Consider the following 13,246-nt stretch of genomic DNA (forward strand, 5'->3'; position numbering starts at 1 on the left):
TTGTTTGGAGATTTTTAATGACTGTTTCAATCTCCTTACTGGTTATGGGTCTGTTCAGGCTTTCTATTTCTTCATGGTTCAGTTGTGGTAGTTTATATGTTTCTAGGAATGCATCCATTTCTTCCAGATTGTCAAATTTATTGCCGTAGAGTTGCTCATAGTATGTTCTTATAATAGTTTGTATAACAGACACATGAAAAAGTGCTCCATATCACTTGGCATCAGGGAAATACAAATCAAAACCACAATGAGATATCACCTCACACCAGTCAGAATGGCTAAAATCAACAAGTCAGGAAATGACAGATGCTGGCGAGGATGCGGAGAAAGGGGAACCCTCCTACACTGTTGGTGGGAATGCAAGCTGGTGCAGCCACTCTGGAAAACAGCATGGAGGTTCCTCAAAATGTTGAAAATAGAACTGCCCTATGACCCAGCAATTGCACTATTGGGTATTTACCCTAAAGATACAAATGTAGTGATCCAAAGGGACACATGCACCCGAATGTTTATAGCAGCAATGTCCACAATAGCCAAACTATGGAAAGAACCTAGATGTCCATCAACAGATGAATGGATCAAGAAGATGTGGTATATATACACAATGGAATACTATGCAGCCATCAAAAGAAATGAAATCTTGCCATTTGCAACAACATGGATGGAACTAGAGCGTATCATGCTTAGCGAAATAAGTCAAGCAGAGAAAGACAACTATCATATGATCTCCCTGATATGAGGAAGTGGTGATGCAACATGGAGGCTTAAGTGGGTAGAAGAATAAATGAAACAAGATGGGATTGGGAGGGAGACAAACCATAAGTGACTCTTAATCTCACAAAACAAACTGAGGGTTGCCGGGGGGAGGGGGTTGGGGAGAAGGGGGTGGGATTATGGACATTGGGGAGGGTATGTGATTTGGTGAGTGCTGTGAAGTGTGTAAACCTGGTGATTCACAGACCTGGGGATAAAAATATATGTATATAAAAAATATATGTTTATAAAAAAAAAAAAAAAAAAAAAAAAAAAGAAATGTAGGGGCGCCTGGGTGGCTCAGTGGGTTAAAGCCTCTGCCTTCAGTTCAGGTCATGATCCCAGGGTCCTGGGATCGAGCCCCGCATTGGGCTCTCTGCTCAGCAGGGAGCCTGCTTCCTCCTCTCTCTCTCTGCCTGCCTCTCTGCCTACTTGTAATCTCTGTCTGTCAAATAAATAAATAAATCTTTAAAAAAAATAAGAAATGCTTGACTTATTTCGCTAAGCATGAGTGGGTAGGAGAAGAATAAATGAAACAAGATGGGATTGGGAGGGAGACAAACCATAAGTGACTCTTAATCTCACAAAACAAACTGAGGGTTGCTGGGGGGAGGGGTTTTGGGAGAAGGGGGTGGGATTATGGACATTGGGGAGGGTATGTGCTTTGGTGAGTGCTGTGACGTGTGTAAACCTGGTGATTCACAGACCTGTACCCCTGGGGATAAAAATATATGTTTATAAAAAATAAAAAATTAAAAAAAATAAGAAATGTATAGGATCTTAGATATAATGTATTCAGTAAACTATAGGTATTATACAATAAACTATTGAAAGTAGAAATCTGATATCATGTTCTAGTTCCTTCTTGTGAAATTAGTGCCTATGATAATAACATAATAATCTGTTTTGTTTTGGGATGCATTTGTTTATAAAACATTTTTACAATGTCTCGACTATACTCTGTTGCTTTTCTGCATGCCCAATGTTCTTTTACATAAGGACATTCTTTTTGTATGGGTGATTCAACATTTGCTCATAACTTATGTTAAGATAGTCTTTGTCATTGTATTGGTGAGAAAGCCTACTTTTCCTGCAACACACTAACATTTCTGCTTCATGATTCAGTAATATCTGTATTATCATGATTCAGTAATATCTGTATTATTGGTGTACTCTATACTCTGTCACTCTCTAATTTGAGTGTGCATTGTTTTGACTAGTTAACTCTATTCCAATGCCTATGTTTACAGCTACATTATAGTAATTGGGAATTTTCTTTTGGACAGAAAATTAACTTTTAAATTGAAGCCTATATTGAGAACAGATTCCCTATGGAAAAAGCATGAAATACCATAATGATGAAGAAATTTGAGTGTTTACTTTTTGTTAGGCTCCCTGACAAGCAGATTAATTCACTTAGTCTTTCCTGCAACACTATGAAGAAAGTGCTATTATTATTACATCTTTAAATATGAGGTAATGGAGGCACACAGTAAGTCATGCAGGTAGGTGGAACCAGAATTTGAATTCAAGTTGTCTGCCTTTTTTTTTTTTTTTAAGATTTTATTTATTTATTTGACAGAGATCACAGGTGGGCAGAGAGGCAGGCAGAGAGAGAGGGAAAGGCAGGCTCCCTGCTGAGCAGAGAGCCTGATGTGGGGCTCAATCCCAGGACCCTAAAATCATGACCTGAGCCGAAAGCAGAGGCTTAACCCACTGAACCACGTAGGCGCCCCAAGCTGTCTTGTTCTTACCACTATCACATGCTGTCTGTTAACTCCAACATTATTTGTAATTATCTGCTACCAAGTGAATTAAGTAGCCTCTGTGCTGAATGTTTTTGAGCTTCCTGATCAACACCTGATTTTAGCCACACACACACATACATATGTATGTATGTATACATACATACATACATACATACATACATATATGTGTATGTATACATATGTGTGTGTGTATATATGTGTGTGTATGTATGTGTGTGTGTGTGTGTGTGTGTGTGTGTATGGATAGTCCCTTGGGAGCTCAGAATCAGTCTGATGGCATCCCTTCTACCTCAGTCCATGCCCATATATTGTTCTGCTTTTTCACCAGGGCCTTTTCAGAGGTCAGAGTTTGACATACTAGCAAATGTATTTTGGAAACATAAGGGTTAACATGCAACCGTAGTTAGTTGATAAATGCCTCAGCTTTGTGTCATTCAAACAGACAATTCTAAGAGGGTCTATTAGAATCGATTCCTCATTGATTACTGTAGCTTTTTCTCATTCCTCACTCCTGCTTCCTGAAACTACTGCCCAATAAACTACCTGCACCCAAGTCCTTCCCTCTGTTTTCTTTTGGGACAAACCAAAATAAGTCATTCTCCTTTGATTGTGTTGAAAACAAATTGTAAACCCCCTGGTAACAAAAGGATTTATTATCTGAAAGTTAAATTCACTCACTTTCCTAGCAGAGAGATCAGTACTTTAAATTTTTCATTTAGTGCCCTGACTAGAACTATATATACTTGGGCAGTGTAAAATACTAAGATCAGAATAGGTGAAAGACAAGCTTTGTATTTAAAATGGGAGGAGTGATTGTGAAAGATGTGTGAAATAAGACTGTATGAAGCTTCTACAACATATGTGTTCTGAGGCACAGGATATTTAGGAAAACATACATATGTAAGTTGAGGATCTGGAAATTAAACTATTTATATTTATGTATTTCTTAGAAAGTCTTCAGGTACTCCCAGGGATATACAAAACCTAGTTTGAAGATTAATTCTCTAGAATACTATGTGTGTGTATACACCAAAACCAAACCAAACCAAACCAAACCAAACCAAAACTAATCATCACTAGCCATCAGAGAGATTCAAATTAAAGCCACATTGAGATATCACCTTAGACCAGTTAGAATGGCCAAAATTAGCAAGACAGGAAACAACGTGTGTTGGAGGGGATGTGGAGAAAGGGGAACCCTCTTACACTATTGGTGGGAATGCAAGTTGGTGCAGCCTTTTTGGAGAACAGTGTGGAGATTCCTCAAGAAATTAAAAATAGAACTTCCCTATGACCCTGCAATTGCACTACTGGGGATTTACCCCAAAGATACAGATGTAGTGAAAAGAAGGGCCATCTGTACCCCAATGTTTATAGCAGCAATGGCCACGGTTGCCAAACTGTGGAAAGGACCAAGATGCCCTTCAACGGATGAATGGAGAAGGAAGATGTGGTCCATATGCACTATGGAGTATTATGCCTCCATCAGAAAGGATGAATACCCAACTTTTGTAGCAACATGGACAGGACTGGAAGAGATTATGCTGAGTGAAATAAGTCAAGCAGAGAGAGTCAATTATCATATAGTTTCAGTTATTTGTGAAGCCTAACAAATAGCATGGAGGATATGGGGAGTTAGAGAGGAGAAGAATGTTGGGGTAAATTGAAAGGGGAGGTGAACCATGAGAGACTATGGACCCTGAAAAACAATCTGAGGGGTTTGAAGAGGCAGGGGTGTGGGAGGTTGGGGGAACCAGGTGATGGGTATTATGGAGGGCACGGATTGCATGGAGCGCTGGGTGTGGTGCAAAAATAATGAATACTGTTATGCTGAAAATAAATAAAAAATAAATTTAAAAAACCCCAAACTAATCACAGGGTACTTTGGGTATAAAGGAAGAAATGTTACTTACTCCATGTCCCAAGAAAAGTTGAGATATGTTTTGGCTTTGCCAAAAGTAATGAGAAGTGACTTTGATGGGGGAGTCTGAGATTTCTTTTGATTATGGTAAGGAACACAAAAGCACAGAAATAATCAGTATTCATATTCAGCTAACATTTATTGCATGCTTTTTATGTGCTAGGGATTGTTTTCCAACTTTTATACTCATTATCTCATTAAAATCACACAGTAATTGTTCTCTGGGGTAAGAATTGTAAGAATTACCATTCTAATTTGAACTGAAATTATGTGACTTGCCAAATTCACATGGTTGATTAATGGAAGAATTGAGTTCCTATCTAGATCTTCTGATTTAAAGTCTCATATCCTTTCAAAGATATTACAACATGATTGACAAAGAAATATAAGTAGAAGTTGAACAGAAATATAAGGTTTTTCCATCTCCCCACCACAGAACACACATGTTTAGTATTGCATTGATTGAAGTTTTCCCTAACACAATTTCTACCACTACAAAACACCAGGCAAAATTAGGTGTCTCTTTCTTTGTGTTGTTGTGACAACTGGTACATACACTGGTAAGACATTTATTGCATTTTATGGTGATTATCTTCTTACATGCCTGCCTCCCCTAAAAGACTGTCATTTGAGGGAAAAGACTGTGTCTGAATTATCTTCATAATATCTACATAATCTAGTATCAAATGAAGTGTCTAATTTAGAGGAGATTTTCAGTGACTATTTTTCAAATGAATGATTACACAAATGAAAGAATAAAAAGGGTGGCCATTTCACCCATATCACATTAAACTAGATTATTCCACACTTCTTCTGGGTCTGCTGCCAAAAACTTTTAAAGAAATTTTACACTTTCCCAGGACTTTCCAGAGAGCATTTTTCATTTCTTTATTCCTGAGACTGTAAATCAAAGGGTTGAAGAGTGGGGTCACCATTGCGTAGAACAAAGTCATGATCTTTGGCATCAGGGTAGAGTGGCTGGATCCAGGGCTCACATGCATCACCATTATTGTCCCATAGAACAGCAACACCACAGACAGATGGGACCCACATGTTGAAAAGGCCTTATGCTGACTGGATGCTGATGGCAACCGAAGCACAGCAAGTAGAACCAGGGCATAGGAGATGAGGATGAAAAAGAAGCTCAGGAGGATGATGAGGGAGCTTAGGGTATAGCTGATGAGCTTAGACATGGGGGCAGGAGCACATGAAAGGGTCAGTAATGGGCCTGAGTCACATACAAAATGATCAATTGCATTAGGACCACAGAAAGGCAGTTTGGAGATGAGAATAACAGGTACCATATACCAGAGAAAGCCACATACCCAACAGGAAATCGCTAGGTTGAAACAACATTGTCCTGTCATAACTGTGGCATAATGCAGAGGATGACAGATGGCAAAGTAGCGATCAAAGGCCATTGCTGAGAGAAAGAAGCACTCAGTGGAGCCCATGGAAAAGAAAAAATATAATTGAAGGAAGCATCCAGTGAAAGAGATAGCTTTGGTCTCTGAGAGGAAGTTGATCAGTGTGTTTGGAACAGTAGAATTGACATACCAGATCTCCAGGAATGCAAAATTCCCCAGCAGGATATACATGGGTGTGTGGAGATGCTGGTCCCAACACACAGCGCCAATAATGGCTCCATTTCCCACGAGAGTCAGGAGGTAGACGATTGAGAAGAACATAAACAGAACAACCTGAATTTCCCTGCTGCAGGGGAAACCCAGAAGGATGAATTCCCTCACTGACTCAGAAGAGGATCCGTTTCCAGACATGTTCATTTAGGACGTAAGCTATGTTGCGATGAGATATCACAATGAGACCAAATCCTAACAACTGAGCATAACAGACAAGGTCCTTCATGATCTGATTTTTCTCTACTTATTTAAACTCATGGCTTTCCTGTGCTCCTTTGAGTTCTAGGCCCAATAGGAAAAGAAGAGTTGTACTTCCACCAAATGACATGCTGTTCTCCCTGAGGTGTCTGTTGCTTCTTCCTCCTTTCCTTCTCTCACTCTTTTGCCCATCCCTTCTGAATTTCTTCCTTTCTCTATTTCCTTCTTTTTACTTACTATTATTATTATTTGGCCTGTGTAACTTGTACTTGCACTTTACAAACTATTGGCTGGTTGCCTTCTTCATGAAGTATTGCTGGACTCCACCATCGTGTACTAATTGTTTTGCCATAGCATCCAGTGTATTTATATGTGAATTTCTACTATGCCCTATCATAACAAGTTGCTTTTCTATCTCTTAATCTGTAAGTTTCATGAGGTAGAGGTTGTATTTTTCGTTTCTGTATTATCAATGCCTAGCACAGCACAGTCTCCTTTATAGGTATGACAACATATTTGCTGAATCAACATTAAACAAAGGACACATTATTTTTTAAAGCTAGAATGAATGAGAAGTAACATTTGTAAAACTGTAGTAGTTTTCTGAACTAAATAATTTACCCTTTACATCTTGTATCATGGATATCTCTTTACATGTCTTTTAATTTACTAGAGTATCAATCTCTGAGAATAGAGACCAAGTGTTAATCATTTTTTATTCATTTTCAGTATCTAACACATTATCTTTTAGGGAATATTTGCTATGTAATTGCTTGTTAAATAATAAATCATTATACCCTCAGTTGAATCTTAATTCAGTTTTCTATCTAGAAGACTTAATCATTTGACATATGTAAGTGAAGGACCATGCCTTTGGACCTTGAAGCTGGGAGGGAAGTGGTGTGGCCAGATGAGAGGAAGGGCATGTTGAAAAGAGGGGGTGATAGACTAATATGGTATGTGGTTAGAGTAACCAAATGTACCTTTTGTCTGGGACTGACCCAAAGTTAGCACTGAAAGTCTTGTAATTCAGAAAACCTATTAGGCCCAGGGAAACAGATATGGATTGTTCATTGCCCTATATGAGATCCTGAAGTTGAGCTAGCCTATCTGAAAAATGTATATGCCCTGTTTCCTTTGGATCCTATTGAGGTCTATTTGTTTCAGTTGTCCAAGGAAATGTTGTCTGTATGACCGATGAAAGTACTGTGAAGACACCTGGGAACCGCAACAAAGAGCTTCCCAAATTGCTTTCCCAGGACTGCTTGATGTCCTGTGCAGTCTGAATATCCTAGTTGTCAACTGAGGCTGCATGGCCAAGGTCATAGGGTGGTAGATATAGTCCCAATACTTTCCCTTCCCTAAGACCAAATTACTCAGTAAAGCAGCACTTCTGGATCCAGAAGTGTTTCTTTGAGAAGCTCTGTGACTTTTTTTTCAACTATCCCTTTGGATAGTTGCTACTTCAATTCAAATTTCTCTAAAGGCATTATTAGAAGAAAATACTCCATGAAGCCCAAGAAGAAACACAACTGGAGGAAGCAGCCAATGAGAAAGGTTGACTTAGTATTTAAGAGGAAATAGGACTTGGTATTCTGATCTAGATTGAGTTGATTATTTTTCAAAATATTTAATGCTCTGGTTTCCGATTGTCATTCTAATGAAGAAAATCTATAGCAAGGGCAAAGAAAGACCTAAAAAAGTTTAATCTGGTTTCTTCACTTAAGGTAAAGAAATACTTTGCTTTTCCTAAAGAGTCTTCTGGTGTTGGTATTGAGTATATTTATCTCTTACACGTCCTTCAGAACTCTTAATTTCTCCATGCCATTACCTTGGTTTGGCCAGGTTTTGTGCTTGGGTCTCCTCTCAGCTTGCAGTGACATCATGGGTTTTATTTTTACCAGATAAAACCATTACCGTGATTCCTCTAGTCGTGGCTAGACTATATAATATATATATATAATATATAATTATAATATACAATATATAATATACCATATATAATATATATTATAATTACAGAATATATAATTGATATATAATTCTGTAATTATAATATATATTATTATATATGGTATATTATATATTGTATATTTTAATTATATATAATATATTGTATATTATACAATAATATTGTATAATTGTATATTGTATATTATATACATAATATATAATATCATATATTATACATAATATATTATATATTATATAAATATAAATAATATAAATATAAATTTATATAATTATATAAATATAAATTTATATAATGGTTTATAATGTATATTTTATATATACACACACACACACACAAAACATAAGGAGCCAATATTCTTTTATTTTTTAAATGCATTCATGAAGCATCTCAAAACTAACTTGCCTTTCCTAATTTCATTTCCTGCTAAGACTTTGTAGTGGATAGTATTTTGTATTGTAGCTTTTGTCTTCAATTCTGTGTCTCTTTGGGACCCTGTAGTGATGTGTAGATATGGCTCCTAAAATGGAATTGGGGAAACAATAGGCTTGGTCCTATTTAACATTATGTTCTGTGGGTTCTTCATCATAACTAGACTCTTATTTTCAAAAGAGCATATTTTAACTTAATTAGAGTTTGAAAAAGCTAGGAAAATTAATGTTTTAGAAAACAGATTCATCTGTACTTACCTCAGTTTCCCAGGAATTGAAACTATTTGGATTTTGTCTTTCAGATCTTCCTTCAAGAACAACAGAAAATTAGGGTTATTTCTCTAGAAAAAAAAAGAGTAGGGACATGGTGCTTTTTTTTTTTTTTATGCATACCTGGGAGCTATACGTGGGAGGAATGGGTCAGCTGTATCCTTTCTTCTCAGTCTCAGTCTCAGTCTCAAAAGTATGGATTTCAGGACCTTCACTGAAAACAAACTCCCTTTTGTACAATTAACTGTGCAGTGACTGCCAGAAGCTTGTTAGGGGAAATGCCCAAAGATAATGCATGTGAGATGTTGGAAGTTGTTTCCAATTTTTAACTGGCAGGAAAGGATTCAAGTAACACCTGTATAAAATGTTTAAACCAGAAATGGGGTTCTGGAGAGGACTCTGTTCTTCATATATTTTTGGTATGTTATCCAGAGATTGGCCCCCTGTGTATTTAAAAATGTGACTCCTCACTTCAGTAGTCCTTTGGGCAGGCTAGTCTCTCAGGCCAGCATTTACCTTTACCTTCTGTGATTAAGTGCCTTCAGGAAAGGAACTAGGAAGAATAAGCACTTGTGAGAAATAAGTATGTAGCTGTGTCTTCTGAATTCAAAGCTAATTATGAATTGTCCTTTACTCTGTAAAACCAAGGTTCCTCTAGGGAAAGAAGACAGCCATGTAGTCAATCTCTAGAGAGATGTAGAAAAAAATTTCTGGCTTGTGAGGAACTAAAAATAGACAATTTAAAGATTATGATACCTTTGATTCTAGTGCATGAAAAACCCCATTATAGTATATTTTTGGCTTTCTTCAACATCAGTGGTCTAATTAGCTTTGGGTTTAAAAAAAAAATTTAAAAGGTATTTATTTATTTATTTAAGAGAGAGAGAGAGAGAGAGAGAGAGAACAAAAGCTGGGAGTAGGGCAGATGGAGAGGGAAAAGTAGACTCCCCATTGAGCAAGGAACCTGATGTGGTCCTTGATCCTGGGAGTCCAGGATCATGACCTGAGCTGACAGCAGAGGCTCAGTAGACTGAGCTACCCGGGCACCCCTATTTCTATTTCGATTAACCTTGTACTGTCATAGCATGAAGAGTTCTCTTAAGAGTCTTGCAAATGTTTCCATTATTCTTCTAAGCTTTAGTGTGTACATTTACTTTTTTTAAAAGTTATCTTTTTTTGAACAGTTTAAGGAGTACATATAATCATTAGAAAAACATTTCTTTAAGATATCACCATCTTGGCACACCTGGGTGGCTCAGTGGGTTAAGCCTCTGCCTTTGGCTCAGGTCATGATCTCAGGGTCCTGGGATCAAGCCCTACATTGTGCTCTCTGCTCAGCAGGGAGCCTGCTTTTCCCCCTCTATCTGCCTGCCTCTCTGACTACTTGTGATCTCTCTCTAATAAATAAATAAAATCTTAAGAAAAGATATCACCATCTTGAATGACTTTTTTAAATTTATTTTTTATTTTTTTTATAAACATATAATATATTATTAGCCCCAGCGGTACAGGTCTGTGAATTGCCTGGTTTACACACTTCACAGCACTCACCATAGCACATACCCTCCCCAATGTCCATAACCCCATCACCCTCTCCTTACCTCCCTCCCTTTGGCAACGCTCAGTTTGCTTTGTGACATTAAGAGTCTCTTATGGTTTGTCTCCCTCCCGATCCCATCTTCTTTCATTTATTCTTTTCCTATCCCCCCAAACCCTTCACATTGCATCTCCACTTCCTCATATCAGGGAGATCATATGATAGTTGTCTTTCTCCAATTGACTTATTTTACCAAGCATAATACCCTCTAGTTCCATCCATGTCGTCCCAAATGGCAAGATTTTGTTTCTTTTGATGGCTTCATAGCATTCCATTGTGTGTGTGTGTGTGTATATATATATATATATATATATATATATATATATATATACCATATCTTCTTTATCCATTCATTTGTTGACGGACATCTAGGTTCTTTCCATAGTTTGGCTATTGTGGACATTGCTGCTATAAACATTTGGGTGCACGTGCCCCTTTGGATCACTACGTTTGTATCTTCAGGGTAAATACCCAGAAGATACAATTGCTGGGTCATAAGGTAGCTTTATTTTCAACTTTTTTTTTTTTTTTTAAGATTTTATTTATTTATTTGTCAGAGAGAGAGGAGCGAGAGTGACCACAAGCAGACAGAGTGGCAGGCAGAGGCAGAGGGAGAAGCAGGCTCCCGGCTGAGCAAGGAGCCCATTGTGGGACTCGATCCCAGGACGCTGGGATCATGACCTGAGCCGGAGGCAGCCGCTTAACCAGCTGAGCCACCCAGGCGTCCCTATTTTCAACTTTTTGAGGAACTTCCATATAAGTGGTTGCACCAGCTTGCACACCAATCAACAGTGTAGGAGGGTTTCCCTTTCTCCACATCCTTGCCAACATCTGTCATTTCCCGACTTGTTAATTTTAGCCATTGAATGACATTTTGAGGAATTTCTGGAGACAGGCATAGTATATAATAAAATGTCTATTCCCATTTGGCATTTGAGCAAAAGGAATAATTGAAATATAAAGGATTTACAGATCATTGTCATGCAATGTGGGGATCTCCATGCATCAACAGTCAGTTTGAGGTAGTAGAACCATAATATGTATATGGTAATTGGGAACAGAGGTACAAAAGGTAGAGTGAACAAGAACCAAGATGCATTTCCCCACTTAATAATAATTTTGTCTAGGATCAGTTCTTTCTATCTTAATGTCATCTTGGTAGGCATACCATAGGGTCCCAACTATTGGCTTTTGTACAAATCCAAATGCAAATAAGACACATTGTAATGAGGTGAAGAAAGATTTTCCAAATTTTGTGTACAATAGGGTAGGGAATTTACCATTGTGAAATGCTTTTATGGGCATCAAGTTTGCAAAGATATTTTCCCTTCTGTTTCACAAATTGGAAATTCACTGAAATTTTCTTCTGCTTTCATGGACGGTAACACTTGGCATGTAGATTTGTTTTCAATGTATTTAGGTTCACTTTTTGCTGACACATTCCCTTTTCTTGCTGCTTGGGGAAGCTACTTCCTCACCACCAGAGTTAGCACCCAGCAGGCATTTCTTCTCCATACCAGTTAGGGGTCAGGATGAACAAAACAGTTTTGTTTTTTAACATCCATCCCTCCCAAACCTCCCAACCCTGACAAACCAGAGAGAGGTAAGAACATTAATGCATTTTTTAAAAGAAGTCTAGACATCACTTATCTTACTGACTTTTCTTTAGGAAGGTAGTGAAAGCTCCTTCCATCATGGGAATTGATTTAAAGTTCTCTGTGGTGTTACACCTTCATCCACTGACACCAGGTAGATGTGTCAACATTCTGATTAATGGATATGGGAACTTTTTTTGAGAAAATATAACTACCCAGAAATAAAAAAATATAATAATGGAAATTAAAAACTCATTGGACTGGTTTAATAGTGGATGGGAGAGCTCATAGGAGAATAAATTAACTAGAAACTACATCAGAAGACTTTGTACATTAATGCATTGTGAATAGACAAAAAGAGAAAAATGGAAGAGAAGTTAAATGTGAAAGAGAAGTTAAATTAAAAGTTAAATTTCCAACTAAATTTAACTAAATTTCCAACTAAATTAAAATTTCCAATTAAATTTAAATTTAGTTGGAAATTCTGAAGACAGGAAGAGTCAAGTGATATTTAAAGATATAATATCTGAAAAATTTTATAGATTTGTTCCAACACAAAAATCTATAACTTCAAAGAGCAAGTCCAATACATTCTAACAGCATTAAATTAAAAATTCACCTTATATAAATAATAAACAAAGGAAGCTAAGGACAAAAGCAATAACTAGAGGGCACCTGGGTGTCTGCGTCTAAGTGTGTGACTTGGTTTAAGCTCAGGTCGTGATGTAAGGGTCATTGGATGGAGCCCCATATCAGTCTCTGCACTCAGTGGGGAGTCTGCTTGAGGTTCTCTCTCGTGTTCTCCCTCTGCCTCTACCCCCGTTCACCTGTGTGTGTTCTTTCTCTTTATCTCTCCTTCTCTAAAATAAATTAATAAATCTTTAAAAAAACAATAATAGCTGAAAAGGAAAGAGAGAAAAATAGATTACCACTCCAGAAACAAAATTAGACAAAAAGTTGATTTTTGAGCAGTTCCAGTGAAAACCAGATGATGAGGAATTATATCTTGAACGTTGTGGGAATGGGAGGGAAACTGCGATACTAGGATTACATCAGCCGGAAAACGATAAAGGTAAATAGTGACATGATAATCAGAAGCA

The 13,246-nt window shown here is 37.4% G+C and overlaps 1 protein-coding gene across 1 annotated transcript; it reads right to left on the reverse strand.

Moving 5' to 3' along the window:
- Positions 1-5,240: 5,240 nt before the first annotated feature.
- LOC131837124 (olfactory receptor 11H12-like) lies at positions 5,241-6,227 on the reverse strand. Its single transcript, XM_059183383.1, has one exon. The coding sequence runs from the start codon at positions 6,225-6,227 to the stop codon at positions 5,241-5,243; it is 987 nt and encodes a 328-aa protein (XP_059039366.1).
- Positions 6,228-13,246: the final 7,019 nt, after the last annotated feature.

This window comes from Mustela lutreola, chromosome 7 (assembly GCF_030435805.1).
Source record: "Mustela lutreola isolate mMusLut2 chromosome 7, mMusLut2.pri, whole genome shotgun sequence".
Classification (NCBI taxonomy): domain Eukaryota; kingdom Metazoa; phylum Chordata; class Mammalia; order Carnivora; family Mustelidae; genus Mustela; species Mustela lutreola.